The following is a 17,337-nucleotide window of genomic DNA, read 5'->3' on the forward strand; positions in this document are numbered from 1 at the left end:
CTTGTGTTGTAAATTTAAATGATTAAAAAAAGAGAGAGCGTCATCCTCGTTGTTAAAAATACAAAATATGTCATCTATGTAGCGTATGTAAAACAATACTTTAGGTCCGTCATAGTTCTTGATCCAATTCTTTTCATGATATCCCATGAAAAGATTGGCAAGAAGTGGTGCTAATGGTGAGCCTATCGCGACTCCGTCGATTCGGTCAAAAAATTGTCCGTTAGATGGGAAATGAGTTTGTGAGGTGGCAATGAAAAAAAGTTGTTTTAAATCTTGTTTTTTACTGATAAGGTTGGGATGGTGTGAATAAATAAGATCTAATGCAATGTCCATGGTTTCGGATAAGGGGATGTTAGTGAAAAGACTTTGGACGTCAAAAGAAACGAAGTAGTTGTTGTTGCGGTTTTGGGTGTGTAGTTCGTTAACAAAAGTAAAAGAGTCTGATGTAGTGTAATTGTTGGGTATGACAGGGTTAAGTAGAATGCATAAGTACTTGGAGAGATTAGAGTTATATGAGTTGGTGGAAGAGACTATAGGTCGAATGGGAGGGGAATTATAGTTTTCTCTATGTTTATGAAGATTGGGGAGACCATAAAAGCGACCTGGTTGTGAGCCTCTAGGGAAAACTGAAGAGTATATATGGTTGTCTATAGAGCCTTGTTTTTTGAGATTTCAGAGGAAGCGTTGTAGTCTGCCTTCTCTGAGTAGAGTGGGGACATTATCTAATGGTTTAATTTAGATATTTTGTTAATTATATTTAAGTATGCATTATTATATACCTTTATGTCCATAATAGCTACTCAATTTCCTTTGTCTGGTTTGAGTAGAATGATGTCCCTGTTGTTTTTAATGTTCTTCAAGATGCGGTGTTTTTTGTGATCAGATGGTGAAGGACGGTATGTCGATGATCTGATTTTGTTGTTTATTTTAAATGTTTTATGTAATATTATATTATGATGAACTTGGATCAAATTAAATGATCTTGTCCAACAATACATTTCTGAGTTTTACGCTTTCTAATTAAAACATTTTTAAAATTTTTGCAATAACTCAAGAAATATAGCTCCTTGTCTAGTTCCTTTTAATACGCCTCTGCATGAAGTACACACATACATTGTCCTTATCACGTGCTAGCTAATATTATTTTCTAGTTAAGTGTCTGTCAATCATATGTATCACTATAGGGCAATTTATGTGCATGTATTCCAATTTTCCCTCAATACTTTATAATGATCGTTATAGGGCAACGCTGTTAAATGACGATGAAAATTATGATGAAAGTTTGATGAATTAAAGAAATTTCATAATACTCACGTTCAAAAGGTTTTTACAACTTTCCTTCACCAAAATATCCTCACGATTTACATAATAAAAACATCAACAAGAATGAACAAAGTTAAAGAAGAGCTGTAACTATGAACTATTTACATATCTATAATTAAAGTAATCTGCTATGTTATCATAGAATATATGTTATCCTTGAATAATGTGTTATATGAAGTATATGTTATTCTTAAATGTTCACAGGTATACATATACTTTATGATGGAGATATTCTTTGGTTTTATCGCTGTTATGTTTGCTTTCCTTTGGCTTTGCAAAACAATCATGAAAAAGTTCAATGAAGAAGAAAAAATGTAAGTTGTCTTAATTTCAATTTTATATCACATCATTTTCTCTTCCAAACTGCTGTAATGCAAATCTTAATTTTTTTGGTTTATCGTTTCATCTATAAATGAACAATTTGAACTCAAACATATTATCGCATTTCCACTAATACCTGCTTAAAATATAATTTAAATGGATTAAATTTAATGATATAGTACAACAATACCCCTCAATAATTTATGATGATCGTTATAGAAAAACGTTAAATGACGATAAAAAACGATGGTGTGTTTATGGAATTGCACTCAATCATATTTTTATCCCAGCTGTTCAACCTTATCTTAAAAAAACTATTTCAAAGGAGTATCATGATTTAAAAGAATCTCATAATATTCATGTTCAAAAGATTCACAACTTTCCTTCACCTTACGATCCACATTACAAAAATATCAACAATAATGAAAAAAAGGATAAGGAAAACTTTGATTATAAAATTACATCACATGTCGACTTTGGAAAACTTTTCCTTCAAAACTACATGGCAAAGTTCAATAGTTACGACTGTTGTGACGCATCAGCAGTGCTTAATTTACTAGAAAGGTTCCCAATTTCCGAAAACCTGGTCCAGAATGCGGCAAAAATTGTTAGAGAAAATAGAAATTCTTGGGCTCACTGCAAATTTAATGAATGGAACGAAACAGATTTTCATCAGAAAATAGAAAATATGAAGCAACTTGTGAAGCAATTGAGTTTAGGAACTGAAGAAAAAGGAGTCATGAATGATTTAAATTATTGGAAAGATCAAGGTATATTTATAATTATTATATCATTGTGTTGATTTTCTTGAATAATCTACAGTGTGGAGAATTGTGCCTCAAAATTCGTAGTCCTCGGCAAGTCACAATCGATCAGAGTAATCAAAATAAAATCACGCAACAATAAAGTTTACAAAGATATATTAAGTAGCGAAACTTTTTAAATAGTAAGTACGTTCGTTACTGTATTGTACAATAGACTCCGTCTCGGTCACATCTAACTCAGAATTGAGGTTTATGTCCAAAAGGGAACTGATTTTTCATGGAGAAATGACTGATATTTTCCCGCAAATAGTAAATATAAGATTATAACAAATTTAATGAAATGTCTACTCAGCTAATCGTTAAGTGTCCCTCCCCCCCTCAGCATTTGCTTAAGTCATATCTTTGCTGCTACCGCTGCATCTCTTGTCGGTCGTTGTATAAACGTTGCAGCCTTTGGGTTGGAGCACGACTGAGATTGAACCTCTACTCAATCGCCTTGTCCGCTAGAAATGCATTAAATTTCTCATCCCTTCTCACCTTTCTCAACTAACTGTCTGCAGCCTTGAACGTTTTGGCGTTATTTGAATAGATGATTTTAGGTCGACCCCGTCTTGCAATAAATCTTCTCAGGCTCCGAATTAATTCGGTGAGTTCCATCAATCTTAACATTTTGAGATATATTGCTCATGTTAAGCTGCATCCGTAAAGTACTAGGTACGCTTTCTTCCCTGCCTTTGCCTTTGTCTGATAACGGATTGGACCTGCAAAGTCCACCCCAACGACTTGAAACGGAGTTGTGCCTTAAGTTTTCGTCATTGGAAGGTTTCCTGGTGGTGGTTTTACATACGACTTTACTCTGAACTTTAAACACCCGTAGCAATTGTGTAGTACTTGCTTTACTAGTCTGCACAGCTTGAGCACCCAAAATCATTCTCGCACCTTAGCCATAGTTATAATCACACCGCCAAGAAGTGTGTTGAGATGTGCTCTCTCGACTTACTTTTCAGAGAACGTAGCGTTTTGTGGTAGAAACACAGGATAGCCTCCCTCAATCCGACCACGAAATTCAAGGACTCCATCTCCATGAAGTTGAACGTTGAGCTCCAAGCAATTTCCTTCGAATTCAGGATTTTGTTTTGCATCGTTTTGTGTTTTCTTGATACACCAAACTTCACTCTTCTTGACTTCACTTGTTAAAGGGCCCTTCTTTGACAGTCCATGGAACTGCCGCAGTTTTCTTTGAACCTTAGTTTCCACAAACACATTCTCAAGATATTTCGGAGGTTAAACTTCTTTAAAAATTTTATGAAACAGTCGTCGTTCTCGGTTGAAACTGATGTAGCAAATACGTGTATTCTTTTCGTAGTCTTCATCTCCTGCTCGACTTCAATTGTACATTCAATTGCTTGTTGTAGTGGCCACTTTAAAGGATCATTCAGCCACTCCGGACCGTTTTTCCAGTGTTCGTTTCCCTTGATATTTTCAACACGACTTCCCATGTCTGCCAGATTCTGTTTAGTGGGTACATAATGCCATTTTACACGAGCATGACTCTGTACTTTTGCAGCATTATTTGCAACAGATTGACGATAATCCCCACACCCGTTGATCCAGTAATCTGCTGCTGTAGAATCCAACCAGCAATGGACAGAGATTACAATTTCCTCACCAATGGCACACTTTACATTCGATGGCAAGTTAACGGCCACGTGTCCAGCAGCCAATTCCAAGAGGGGTATTGACAGATCCCGTTTTGCCAACCTGGATATTGCACATACGAATCCTTGGGTTATTTCATTCTCCTGCTCAACAACTGCATATACTGCTGCTGACACCCCGACTTTACTTGCATCGCCAAAGGCATGAAGGGTGACGGCAGATACGGTTTGTTTATGCGGAGCTAAAGGTTAGGGAAGTTCGCAACTAGCTGAAAGTCTCGAATACCAATTATCACAGAGTTTTCTTATGATATCGGGCAATTCACCATCCCATGAGCAACGAGCTTCGCACATTTCTCGAAAAATTATCTTTCCCATCAATGTCATTGGTGATACCTAACCAAGAGGGTCGTATATTTTGGCAAGTTGTGATAATGCACGTCTTCCTGAGCAGACGATTTCTTCGATTGCCATTTGCACGCTAAGGGTGTTTTATCTTTATCCCATTGAAGTCCCAATAGTTTAGCGAGTGACTTCTCGTGTTGCTGGTCTGGTTTCATAGACGTCATCTCTTCAAAGCCTTCAGCCTTTGGTGCAGTTTCTAGCACGGCCTCATTCGAATGCAATTTGTGCAACTTGAAAGTGGCGTCTTCGAAGATCTCAATAGCTTGACTCCTCTTCTTATCAACTTCTGAGACAGTTACACCACCCATCATTACATCGTCAACATAGAGATTTTTACGTATTTCTTCTACAAGGTTTGGGTTTGTTCCTTCCCAGGACTTTAGATGTTCTATCAAATCACCATTGAGTAAAAAAGGAGAACATGTCAGACCAAACAGCGTCCTCGTGAACCGATACGTCTCCACATCGTTGCTTCCAGGTGACTTCCAGTGAAATCTAAGTGCATTTTGATCGGTCTGTCTTATTTTAACTTGGAGAGACGCTTTTTCCAGGTCACCAGTGAGCAGAACTGGAGAGAATCATGATCGAACGAGAATTGACCAGAGAAGGCTCTGCAGGAAGGTGCCCGGATTCAGGCAGTCATTGAAAGATGGTGAAATTCGTGATTCACTGGCCGAGGCATCGTAGACAATATGCAGTTTAGTTGTCTCAACTGTGTCCTTCTCCACTGCTTTGTGTGGTATGTAGAACTCCTTTCTAATCACCTTTTGTGGTGCCTTTTCAAACACCCCGTTCTCAAGCTGTTGTAGAATGATGTCGTCATAGTCTTGGTACCGATTTCTTGCCTTAGGCCTTTTCACCAAGATTTCCAAACGTCGACGACTTCCCATTTCGTTTGTTGGTAGAGGGGGGTGGTTTGATTTCCAGGGTAAACTTGTTTCGTACCATCCTTCCTGGCTTCAGCGAAGTTGTTCTTGGAATTCTTAGCCGTATGTCGATGATTTTGCTTTTATTTATAATTTTATTGAAATGAATATACTGCAGTATATTTTTGATATCAAAAAATTAGTTTAAAATGATCGGAAAACACGATCCAGCAAGAAAAATGCCGAAATGTATGAAACTTGTTTCATACTATCATTTGACGAAGTCCTACAACATGGTGGCGTCCTAGACCCAGATCCCTCGCGAAAATTTGGCGACGTCTTAGACGAAACGTAGTGATTGCTAAATCACTCTACTATGTACGGTGGTCCACAAGTTTCAAGGCAAAAGTTTCTTCTTGCAGTAAAACTATTATATCGCACGGCAAAACGTTTCTGTCTTACGGCAAAACATTTATATCTTAAGGCAAAACATTTATATCTTACGGCAGAACATTTATATCTTAAGGCAAAACATTTATATCTCACGGCAAAACGTTTCTGTCTTACTGCAAAACATTTATATCTTACGGCAAAACATTTATATCTTACGGCAAAACATTTATATCTTACGGCAAAACATTTATATCTTACGGCAAAACATTTATATCTTACGGCAAAACATTTATATCTTACGGCAAAACATTTATATCTTACGGCAAAACATTTATATCTTACGGCAAAACATTTATATCTTAAGGCAAAACATTTATATCTCACGGCAAAACGTTTCTGTCTTACTGCAAAACATTTATATCTTACGGCAAAACATTTATATCTTACGGCAAAACATTTATATCTTACGGCAAACATTTATATCTTACGGCAAAACATTTATATCTTACGGCAAAACATTTATATCTTACGGCAAAACATTTATATCTCACGGCAAAACGTTTCTGTCTTACGGCAAAACATTTATATCTTAAGGCAAAACTTTATATCTCACGGCAAACGTTTCTGTCTTACGGCAAACTTTTATATCTTAAGGCAAAACATTTATATCTTACGGCAGAACATTTATATCTTAAGGCAAAACATTTATATCTCACGGCAAAACGTTTCTGTCTTACGGCAAACTTTATATCTCACGGCAAAACGTTTCTGTCTTACGGCAAAACATTTATATCTCACGGCAAAACGTTTCTGTCTTACGGCAAAACTTTTATATCTCACGGCAAAACGTTTCTGTCTTACGGCAAAACATTTATATCTCACGGCAAAACGTTTCTGTCTTACGGCAAAACTTTTATATCTCACGGCAAAACGTTTCTGTCTTACGGCAAAACATTTATATCTTAAGGCAAAACTTTTATATCTCACGGCAAACGTTTCTGTCTTACGGCAAACTTTTATATCTTAAGGCAAAACATTTATATCTTACGGCAGAACATTTATATCTTAAGGCAAAACATTTATATCTCACGGCAAAACGTTTCTGTCTTACTGCAAAACTTTTATATCTTACGGCAAAACTTTTATATCTCACGGCAAAACGTTTCTGTCTTACGGCAAAACATTTATATCTTAAGGCAAAACTTTTATATCTCACGGCAAAACGTTTCTGTCTTACGGCAAAACTTTTATATCTTAAGGCAAAACATTTATATCTTACGGCAGAACATTTATATCTTAAGGCAAAACATTTATATCTCACGGCAAAACGTTTCTGTCTTACGGCAAAACATTTATATCTTACGGCAAAACTTTTCTGTCTTACGGCAAAACATTTATATCTGGTTCTGTTCACTGGAGTCTCTGTCGTGGAAATATGGTGGCCTAGCTGGAAGAACATTTGTTGATGCTCCTTTTTACGGGCCATTATTTTGGCCTTTCTATTGTAGTCTTTTTTAGTTTATCATGTTTATTGTCATTAGCTTATAGTAGTTTGGTCGCTGTTTACGAACTGATGTAATGTTGCTAGGTGATTAGACTATGACGTTGTATTTTAGAAGTTAGTCTTCATCAGCTGTGTATTGCTAGTTATGAGGAATAAACCATTGTTATATCTCACTTCTGTGTTTTCATAATCTCAACTTTACTGCGGGCGCTGCGCGCCCTTGCAAAACTTCCAATTGTGGCCTGATTTTGGTGCTAAATTGACATTAGTATATTAAAGAACACACGCATACGCGTGTTAACAATAAGGTACGCGCGTGGAATTGCCGCGAAAGAAACAAAGTTTTGCCGTGAGATATAAAATTTTTGCCATGAGAGATAAATGTTTTGCTGTAAGACATAAATGTTCTGCCGTAAGACAGAAAAGTTTTGCCGTAAAAGATGAAAGATTTGTAGTTGGTGAAAAATTTTAACTGCAAGAAGAAACATTTGCCGTGACACTTGTGGGCCACCGTAACCATGTGATACAACTCTACTTTTGCATTGTGTGATGTGAGAAGCATATCGATCTGTTGATTTTTAATGTCACATGGTTAATGTTAAGATGATTGATTAATAGACCTTTTCAAGTGAAATATTAATAGTTGATTCGTCTGTAACAGTCGTTAATCCGTGCTCGTATCAGTCGTCTGCTGGTGGATTTGACAATCTGAATAGCCTCTTGTGTGTTCAACGGGAACTTAATTCTAAGTCCTGCCGGAACGAGACCAAACTCCTTGCAGCGAGGGTTGAACCAGAGTTGTTGGCGTATGTGTCTGATGTTGCTTGCAAAACGTATGTAGTCGTTAGCAAGTTGTTCGCTATGTCGTCCAAATGATCGTAATAAAGTAAATGGTTTGAACGCGGGAGTATCGTTACATGTTTGTAAATGTCGTAAGAACCAGATAACAAATACGGCTAGCTTGACGTTTACTCTTCATTTGACTCTGAAGATGACTATCGCTAAGGTTGTCGAAACGTCAGTCAACATCAACAAAAACAGTCCTTCTCATTATATTTAATTATACGAGTTTACATTGCATTCTGCTCTATTCATCTCTTGTCTTGTCTTATATAATAACTAAAGGGAGTGTTCTCCGTCATATCCTGCACGTAATAGTGGGATGACTTAGTTCCTTCTAAGCGCGTTGTAGTGCTTTCATGCTTTGTGGTCGGGCTTGTGTGGTTAGCTTGTAGCGCGTTGTTGTGCTTACTCACATCGTATATCCGTTGACGCACAACAACTATGACTAAGCTTGATTCGTCGCTACATGTATAAGGGTAATTTTTGCGCATTTATTAGTAATTTATATGGATGCCATGCGTGACCGCGCGCTCGGCCCAATGTTTTTGCACCCCCTGCAATATGGCTGCGATAACCTTGAAAAGGTCTATTAAGCCGAGGCATAAGAGCTTCCGAAGCCAGTGTCTATCAACGCGCGGCATGTGATCTCATTTACCTTCACCACAACAACAGGAATTATGTTCTCGGCGCTGTCATAATACGTCATTAACTTCTTATCGCCGGATGTATGGTTATCAGTCTTGTATTCCGCTTGCTCGCGAATGGAAGAGTGATGACGTTGACGCCACATTGATTGCACGCATTCTTACTTGGACATTCCAACGCACGATCTTCTACGGTAGTTTTCTTCACGTTCAGAATTGTTTGTTACAGGATTTCTTCTTACCCACTGATTTATAGCATCAGTTAATTTTATAAAATCGCAAGATTCCCATAGAGGGTCATTGCGAACCACCTCGAATTCCCGCTAATTTGTCGAGAGTCATAGATACGTTTCCGCTAATATTTCCTAATTTACCCATTGTCTCGAGTGCTTGCACTAAATGCGTCAATTTATCACAGAAGTTTGCTATATTGTGTGGGTTAGTCCCCTGAATACATGGTAAATTGGTAATTTCTTTCACATAACATTTTTCTATTTAAGATTCTTTGCCATATTTATCGTTTAAAATGAACTTTGCTCGATTATAGCCCTCGGGGGTGAAAGGGAGGGGCTCGACTTGTTGTCTAACATTTGTTTCAAGCAGCTCTTGCAGAAAGTGAACTTTGTTATGGGCGCTAAGTAGCTTTTGTCGATTGCTTCGGAAAATTGTCCCCAGAATTTTGGCCAGTCAGTGAAGGAACCAGCGAATTTTGCTATAACTAATTTTGGCAATTTAGCACTCGTTGAAGAAAAGGGTGTACATTTCTTAACTTTCGTTCTTGGTTTAGATACTGTAGTAAGTTCAGCTTGCATTTTTAGTCTTGTTTCATGCAGCAATTTTTTGCGTTTTAACTCTTCTTCGTGTAAAACAAGCTTTTCTCCTCGTGTTGATTCTGCGAGAAATTTTTCTAATTGTTGAATAGCCGCGTCAGCAGTGTCAAATTTAATGTCAAGCGCACAGGGGTGGCGCAAGGAGTTCCCCGGCGGAAGGGCTAAGGTCCACGACGGGGGGCTAAATACTAGGCTGATGTGACAATGCGCTTTCCATACATATCTTTTTTTCACACAAAATTTTCAAAAATTATTATCAAACCTCGCTTTGACTAAATCGTTGAAACATATAGTTTACTTTGGGAATAATAATTTACATCTACATGAAAAATTAACTCTACGTATTTGACTAGTTGTAAGAGCCGCGACTAGAACAATAACTTGGGGGATGGGTTGTTTTTTATGTATTCGGTTGTGCTCAAATGATTTTTTTAAAAGAAAGTTCATTTTAAAAGAAGTCAGTCTGACACAACTGAATATATGACCACCAATCACCGTTGTACGAACAGCTCTGCAAGTCGTGCGTGCAATCCAGGGATATACATATGATTGGCTATAACAAAGTTATACAGTAAGTAAAGAGAATGCCTTGGGTTTTCTAGTAATGTTGGATTGTAATAATCCAATAGTAATTATCTCCATCAAGGCTTTATAAACATATTGAACATCTTCTTTAACCTATACAAAGCTGTAATCAAAGTAAGACGAGGATCCATTAGTTATTAGATATACTATTGATTTTTTATTGTTTAGCTTAAATCTTATGATTTGTCACTTTATCTCAATGTTACCCTGTTAAAATTTTTTGCTGGTGAGCATTTCTTTTTGACCGCACGTATATAATGAATCAGTGGTGTACTAGGAAATAATTTATAAACTTAAGAGGTAATATTAATATTGCACAAGTAAGATATAACTTCGCTGAATCATTCGATTTCATTGTTTGATGTTCAAAGAACAATTCTACACTTGGAAAACCTAGTGTTGAACTTGCTCACTACGGTAACCAAACCCAGTTTGCTCCACCGATCACAATGAATTCTAAGCATCATTAGCTATCCAGACGCTTCATGGTGATTTATCAAAGACAGTAGCCGCAATACATGTAAAACTGGCAGAACCTGATGCTCATTGCTGATTTGAAACTCAAACAGCAGAGCTTTTTAGTTTTTTTTACAAAAAAAACTGCCTTTCAAAATTCGAAAGTCGAGTTGCAAAAAACAACCGACAGAAAACTAATAGCGGACAAGCGTCGTGGCGATTACATATGCAAATATATCTTATGTTGCATTTGCATATCTGTTCTTTAATGAACATCCAAAAATAAGTATTTCAGAGTAACTTTATTATTTAATATCGGATAGCTGGCGTAAGTGAATATTATTGCCGATGCTGAGTGCTCCCATAAATTTAAACAATTGGCAATAATCGGCATTGGAAATTTTTTGTTATTCATTCCCCGACAAATGGTCAAATTGTCCACGACGGGGGGTTGGGATTCCCCGAAATTTTGAATTTCAATTTATTTTCCATCATTACCATTTTAAATTTGTTTTACAGCTTTGACATTGTGGACAAACAACCGTGCTTCACGCGAAGAATTGAAAGAACACATTAACAGTCTTTCAAAGGAAATCGAGGAATCAAAATTCGAAGATGAAGCTTGCAAAAAATTATTGCGAGAGACGCTTAACAAGTTTTCACATTTCATGAAAGAAATTTTGCAGATTAAAAGACGTGTAGATGAAGTTGAAGGTAAACAAAAAGTAACAAGCGAAAGAGTTGATGAAGTTGCAAATGAACAAAGTAAAACAAGCGAAAGAGTTGATGAAGTTGCAAATGAACAAAGTAAAACAAACGAAAGAGTTGATGAAGTTGCAAATGAACAAAGTAAAACAAGCGAAAGAGTTGATGAAGTTGCAAATGAACAAAGTAAAACAAGCGAAAGAGTTGATGAAGTTGCAAATGAACAAAGTAAAACAAGCGAAAGAGTTGATGAAGTTGCAAATGAACAAAGTAAAACAAGCGAAAGAGTTGATAAAGTTGCAAATGAACAAAGTAAAACAAGCGAAAGAGTTGATGAAGTTGCAAATGAACAAAGTAAAACAAGCGAAAGAGTTGATGAAGTTGCAAATGAACAAAGTAAAACAAGCGAAAGAGTTGATGAAGTTGCAAATGAACAAAGTAAAACAAGCGAAAGAGTTGATGAAGTTGCAAATGAACAAAGTAAAACAAACAAAAAAGTTGAAAAACTTGAGCAAATAATTCAATCAATGATTGAAAATCGACAACAAATTACAAATACTCAAACATCCATTGCAATAAACCAGCCTCACCCAAGCACAAAACATGGTATGAAGCTTTGTCTAATTACAATAAATGAAATGTTGTTAAAGTTTTTTTTTAATGCAGATAAATTTTAGCTAAATGCATTGCATTATTATAATTATTATATGATCGAGTCCCTTTCGAGAAAACATAAGAACATGGGGTGTAATAAAAGAGCGGAAGTAGAAAAACAAAGGTGAATTACATCTTATGTAGAGGACATAATTTTATAGAGATCAGTGATTGCAAAGTAGTGGTAGGTAAAAATGTAGTCAGACAGCACAGAATGATTTGTGATGTGCGGGATAGATATAGTTATAGTTATAGTTATAGTTATAGTTATAGTTATAGTTATATAGTTATAGTTATAGTTATAGTTATAGTTATAGTTATAGTTATAGTTATATAATTATAGTTCTAGTTCTAGTTCTAGTTATAGTTATAGTTCTAGTTATAGTTATAGTTATATAGTTCTAGTTATAGTTCTAGTTCTAGTTATAGTTATAGTTATAGTTATATAATTATAGTTCTAGTTCTAGTTCTAGTTCTAGTTCTAGTTCTAGTTCTAGTTATAGTTATAGTTATATAATTATAGTTCTAGTTCTAGTTATAGTTATAGTTATAGTTATAGTTCTAGTTATAGTTATAGTTATATTATTATAGTTCTAGTTATAGTTATAGTTCTAGTTCTAGTTCTAGTTATAGTTATAGTTATATAATTATAGTTATAGTTCTAGTTCTAGTTCTAGTTCTAGTTCTAGTTCTAGTTCTAGTTCTAGTTCTAGTTCTAGTTATAGTTATATAGTTCTAGTTCTAGTTCTAGTTATATAATTATAGTTCTAGTTCTAGTTATAGTTATAGTTGTATAGTTATAGTTATGTAGTTATAATGGTGACGAAAATGTAGATGACAAACGAAGTAATGACAATAAAATGATGGAATTTGAAAAAGAAAGAGAGCTGTGTGCTGCCAATTCAGCAGAGTTAGGAAAGACACTAGAATGTCAAGATAAGCTTTTCATTGAGAGAAAAAGTAGATAAGGAGACTTAATGATGGAATAAAGAAGTGCCTGCTTGTAATACTTTGCAACACTTTGACGCTTCAAGACAAGAGATGACTTGTCAATTTCGAATGTGATCTACTATACCCGTCAGAGGGTTTTCACGGTTCGAATGCATGGTACAAAAGAATATAAAAAATCCTTAATGTTTTTCGCAAACTCGTTTATTAGGCGATTAATTTTATCAAGAAAAATATTTTAAAACCAAAAATCCTCAAAAGTAAGAAAATCTCCATGATTATACTATAGCTACAAATTCAACTCAAGATTTCGGGATTGTTAAATTCCCGAAATTGGAAACATTTTAAGGCTGATTACAAACATGCGCTGCACGTAGTTTATGTACAATCTTAGCAAGGTGACATTTACCTTGCCGTGCATTGTGAGAACATTCTTCTGCATTTGATTATTTTCAACTCAGCCCCTAAATGTAAAACTTTTATGTCATTTTCAGAATTGCAGTTGCAAGAGTGGAAATACTTGGGTGAATCAACAAAACATAGAAACCTTTTGTTGAAATTGTGTGATCACAAAGACGAGATCAAACTTCTGGGCGATGTACGTGTAATTTTCTCAAGGGAGTTCTGCATCGGTGAAGGAAGTAATGACACCCGTGTTTATCTTGGACTGAAAAAGGATGGTTACGGTAAAGCAGTGAAACGCATACTTCGAGAAAACTGGATCATGTATGCACATCAAGAAAAGAAAATTTTAAATGAATTCAACGTAAAGAACTCAAAATATGTCGTAAAGTATTCCTCCTTTGAAGAGGATACAGGAACGGACTATGTTTATTTAATATTAGACTTATACGAAGAATCATTGGAGAGTTTTGTCAATTCTTCTACTTTGAATGACCTTCAAAAAGTTCTCCCCAAGATTCTCAGACAAATTTTACAAGGATTAGCTGATCTTCATAGCGCCCCACATCCTATTCTTCATAGGGATTTGAAGCCTTCCAATATTCTCCGTGACTCACACAGCGATTTTATGATAGCTGACTTTGGCATTAGTCGAATATTGGAAGATGACGCCAAAACATTTAGAAACCTTGCTAACTTGGGACCTGAGTACTGGATTGCTCCAGAATCATATAATGAAGGCGAAGACTCAGTTGATAAAGCACGTTACAAAAAAGAGTCTGATGTATATGTAGGTGTAGAAATGATACCATTTTAAAATTATATACAAATTCACTTTTGTGACATGCTGTTCTCTATCATTCTAGAATGCGGGAATGGTGGCTTATTATGTTGCAACAAAAGGGAGACATCCTTTTGGAAATAAAGTGTTTAGATTGAGCAATATGCTGGCTGGAAACCCTGTTGGCTTGATGGAAATCAAAGATGAAACACTGAAAGATCTTCTGTCGTGGATGTTAAGTCTAAAACCCGAAGACAGGCCATCAGCCAATGAGGCATTAAAACACCCATTTCTTATGTCAGACGACGAGAAATTTGACTTATTATGTAAAGTTGGAAACCAACAGCCGATTAAGAGAAACGATCCCAACTCAATTGCCGTTCAACAATTGAATAGCGAATTCTCAGATTGGAAAAGTCAAATGGATGATGATGTGTATGATTATTTTAGAACGAACGTGAGGAATGAAAAGATTCTTGATTATGGATCTTCTTGGACAGAATGCTTAAGACTTATTCGATATATTGGCAAACATTGGAACGATCGAACACAGCCAAGACCACAACCAGAACTATTTTATAAGATTGGCGATCCCAAGAACTATTTTCTCAAAACATTCCCCAATCTCCCTGTTCGTGTGCACGCAGCTGTCAGGTCAGATAATGAATTGAAAAACAATCAAGAACTCAAGAACATTTTCAACTTTAATCTTTCAAAGATGTAAAGTGAAAAAACTTTTTCAACCAACTTGGATAATACGTAACCCAATTAACTGATATAACGTAATTAATTTCACCTATGATGACAGTGAGATTTTACAATCCAAAGTAAAGGATGAAAAATCACGTGGTCATTACTAATGTACAAAATTGTTAACTTGCTCAAATATTCTTACTTTCGTGATTAAAGGAAAATGTGAAATCTTAAATTTCATAAATTTGAAGGTCTAAGGCTGTATCGTTATGATGTGAAAAGATTAGTTGGACTTTGTTTTCTTAACGAAAAACCGATATGAATAAAATCTTGTTTTCAAACATTCTTTTCAATGTGGAATCAAAACATCAATCGTTTTGAAAGACAGAGTATCCAAGAAAAATTTATTAAATGATTTTCTGATCATATCTTTCAGTAGTTTTGCAAACATTATAACTGAGGTTGTTCATATAGCCAGCTTAATGACTAAGGGAGCATATTCATAAAATGAAAGTTTTTCTGCTGGTTAAAATGCGCAAATGTTGGCGGATATTGAGTTGTATAGATTATTAGATATATGTCTCCCGTTGAAAAGATACCTTCCCAAACTGTTGATCACTACCGTCAAGGACGTCACCTGTTGTTGATACTTTTTTTCTTATATTTTTTGTGCTTTTCAATTTCAGAAAATTACAGCAAAATAAAAACTAGCTTTCATTCACTTTTTAAGAATTTATGCTAATGCTTAAAAAATTGTTTTTAGATGATTGTTGCGAGTTGAGACCATCATTATTATTTGTGGTTCTATTTCAGAAAAACATAATGAAAAAACTACCTTTTTTACACTTTTTAACAATTTATAGCAATGTTTAGAAAATCGTTTTGGGACAATTATTGATGTTGTTGATGTGAAAGAGTCATTTCGTTCGGAGAACCCGTGGACATTAAGTGAAAAAAAATTTTTTATTCCAATCAAATATCACCCACTACGACTTAACCCACCCGTCGTATTGAAAAAAGTCATCTTAACGACAATCTTCAACATCAAATTAATCAGTGAACATTGCTATAAATGTAATCATTTACTTGTTGATATAATTCTAGATATTTGTAGCATAAATAAACAATACTATAAGAACCATGTTTATATGAAAGGTTAGACAGAACTTGACGAGTCTTTGTCACTTACCAAACAACAGTTGGGATCCAACCAAAGACGAAATGTTTTTCGACACGTAAATCATTCTTCATTTCCGACAAAAAAATATGAAAAGCTGATATTACATCACAGACTTGTCTTTAAACAGAAAATTATCAAATATTGCTACCCTACCCCTACAAAAATAAGTAAAACGTTTCGTTTAAACAAACTTCAGGTTTCGTCTCTTCATTAATAAACAGACCTTAATTTAGAAATTGTAAATGTCAGTTAAGATAAAAATGTTGTTGTAAGTAAAAGTAATCCAAACATTAACTGGTCATAAATTACATTATATTTTATGATGTTTGCATAAAGATCATCTAAATGACTGGAACTTTTTATAGCAACAAGTGTTTAGCCATGTAATAATCTTTTAGCATTTTGTAGACAATTTATTTAGTGGATTAAGAAGGATATTAAATAAAGTATCAACCTCAAATCTACTGGAAATAATGTTTTCTTTTTTATTTTGTATTTATCAAATAAATATATTTTCAACATAAGCACCTCAAGATTTGCAATGTTCCTAGAAATTGCTTTAGTAGTAAAAATTGCTACTTAAAGTGCATAACATGAATAATATTGCAAGTCATCGTACATTTTTAGTTCGACAATATTTAGGTCCAGTGGCGGATCTATGGATGGTCAGAATACATTACAATCTATTTCCATTTTAAAATACTCTGGAGCGAATCCTATTGGGATTATGTCAGTCTTAAATATTCATCATAAACTTTTAATGTTGTTAAAAAAGTTTTTTGAATTTAAAAAAAGCTTCTATCATTTTTGAACTACCCTCGATGCAACACGGTCTAGGTCTTAATCAATTTAATCTTTCCTAAACCTAGTTCCATGCTTCCAAAGTATCACTATGCATTTATCAGGGACCGAGGGGGACTGTGAAGTTATATCCCCCCCCAAATAATTTCGCTTCCATTTTGAATTTTGTAGCCAAATCCCTTACTAGTAAACAACTTTCTAGGATTCAGTGGTCAATAACCATACCACCTCCATTAAAGAATATGCTCCGCAGTCGCTCTTTATTCGTGATATTATTTGTATTTTATATACTTTGACGTTTAAAATTCTATTAAAAGACCAACAGGTTTTAAAACCCTTGTCTTCAATGTATTTTTACCCTGAAGAATCAAGCGATCAAACTAAACTATAAACGAGCTAAGACAGCCTTAAAGTTTCGGCTTGGCTAGAATCTTCTCCAATTTTTCATACAAACGATCAATTTCATCATTAAATCTTTTCGCTAACGTAAATCGTTTGGACTTAAGGGTTGGGGTTAGTAATCCATTATCTGGAGTGAATAATTGCGAATGAAGATGAATTCCTTTGACCTGAAATAATGG

The 17,337-nt window shown here is 35.2% G+C and overlaps 1 protein-coding gene and 1 pseudogene across 10 annotated transcripts in view; one reads left to right on the forward strand and one right to left on the reverse strand.

Moving 5' to 3' along the window:
* LOC124447735 (serine/threonine-protein kinase/endoribonuclease IRE1-like) overlaps window positions 1-17,337 on the forward strand; it is a 35,356-nt gene that overhangs the window by 1,741 nt on the left and 16,278 nt on the right. Inside the window, exons 3-10 of one of the 10 annotated variants that reach the window (XM_046998730.1) lie at window positions 828-896; window positions 1,243-1,323; window positions 1,528-1,637; window positions 1,864-2,414; window positions 11,112-11,348; window positions 11,643-11,903; window positions 13,394-14,091; window positions 14,168-16,415. In XM_046998730.1, the coding sequence (XP_046854686.1) occupies window positions 1,543-1,637; window positions 1,864-2,414; window positions 11,112-11,348; window positions 11,643-11,903; window positions 13,394-14,091; window positions 14,168-14,806 (2,481 nt within the window). In that variant the 5' untranslated portion in view covers window positions 828-896; window positions 1,243-1,323; window positions 1,528-1,542 and the 3' untranslated portion in view covers window positions 14,807-16,415. Of the gene's footprint in view, window positions 1-827; window positions 897-1,242; window positions 1,410-1,527; window positions 1,638-1,863; window positions 2,415-11,111; window positions 11,904-13,393; window positions 14,092-14,167; window positions 16,416-17,337 lie in introns of those variants that run through there. The other 9 variants (XM_046998722.1, XM_046998723.1, XM_046998731.1 and 6 more) reach the window with 9 other exon arrangements.
* LOC124447745 overlaps window positions 16,418-17,337 on the reverse strand; it is a 46,260-nt pseudogene continuing 45,340 nt past the window's right edge.

Source organism: Xenia sp. Carnegie-2017, unplaced genomic scaffold (genome assembly GCF_021976095.1).
Source record: "Xenia sp. Carnegie-2017 unplaced genomic scaffold, XeniaSp_v1 HiC_scaffold_23, whole genome shotgun sequence".
Taxonomy (NCBI): domain Eukaryota; kingdom Metazoa; phylum Cnidaria; class Anthozoa; order Malacalcyonacea; family Xeniidae; genus Xenia; species Xenia sp. Carnegie-2017.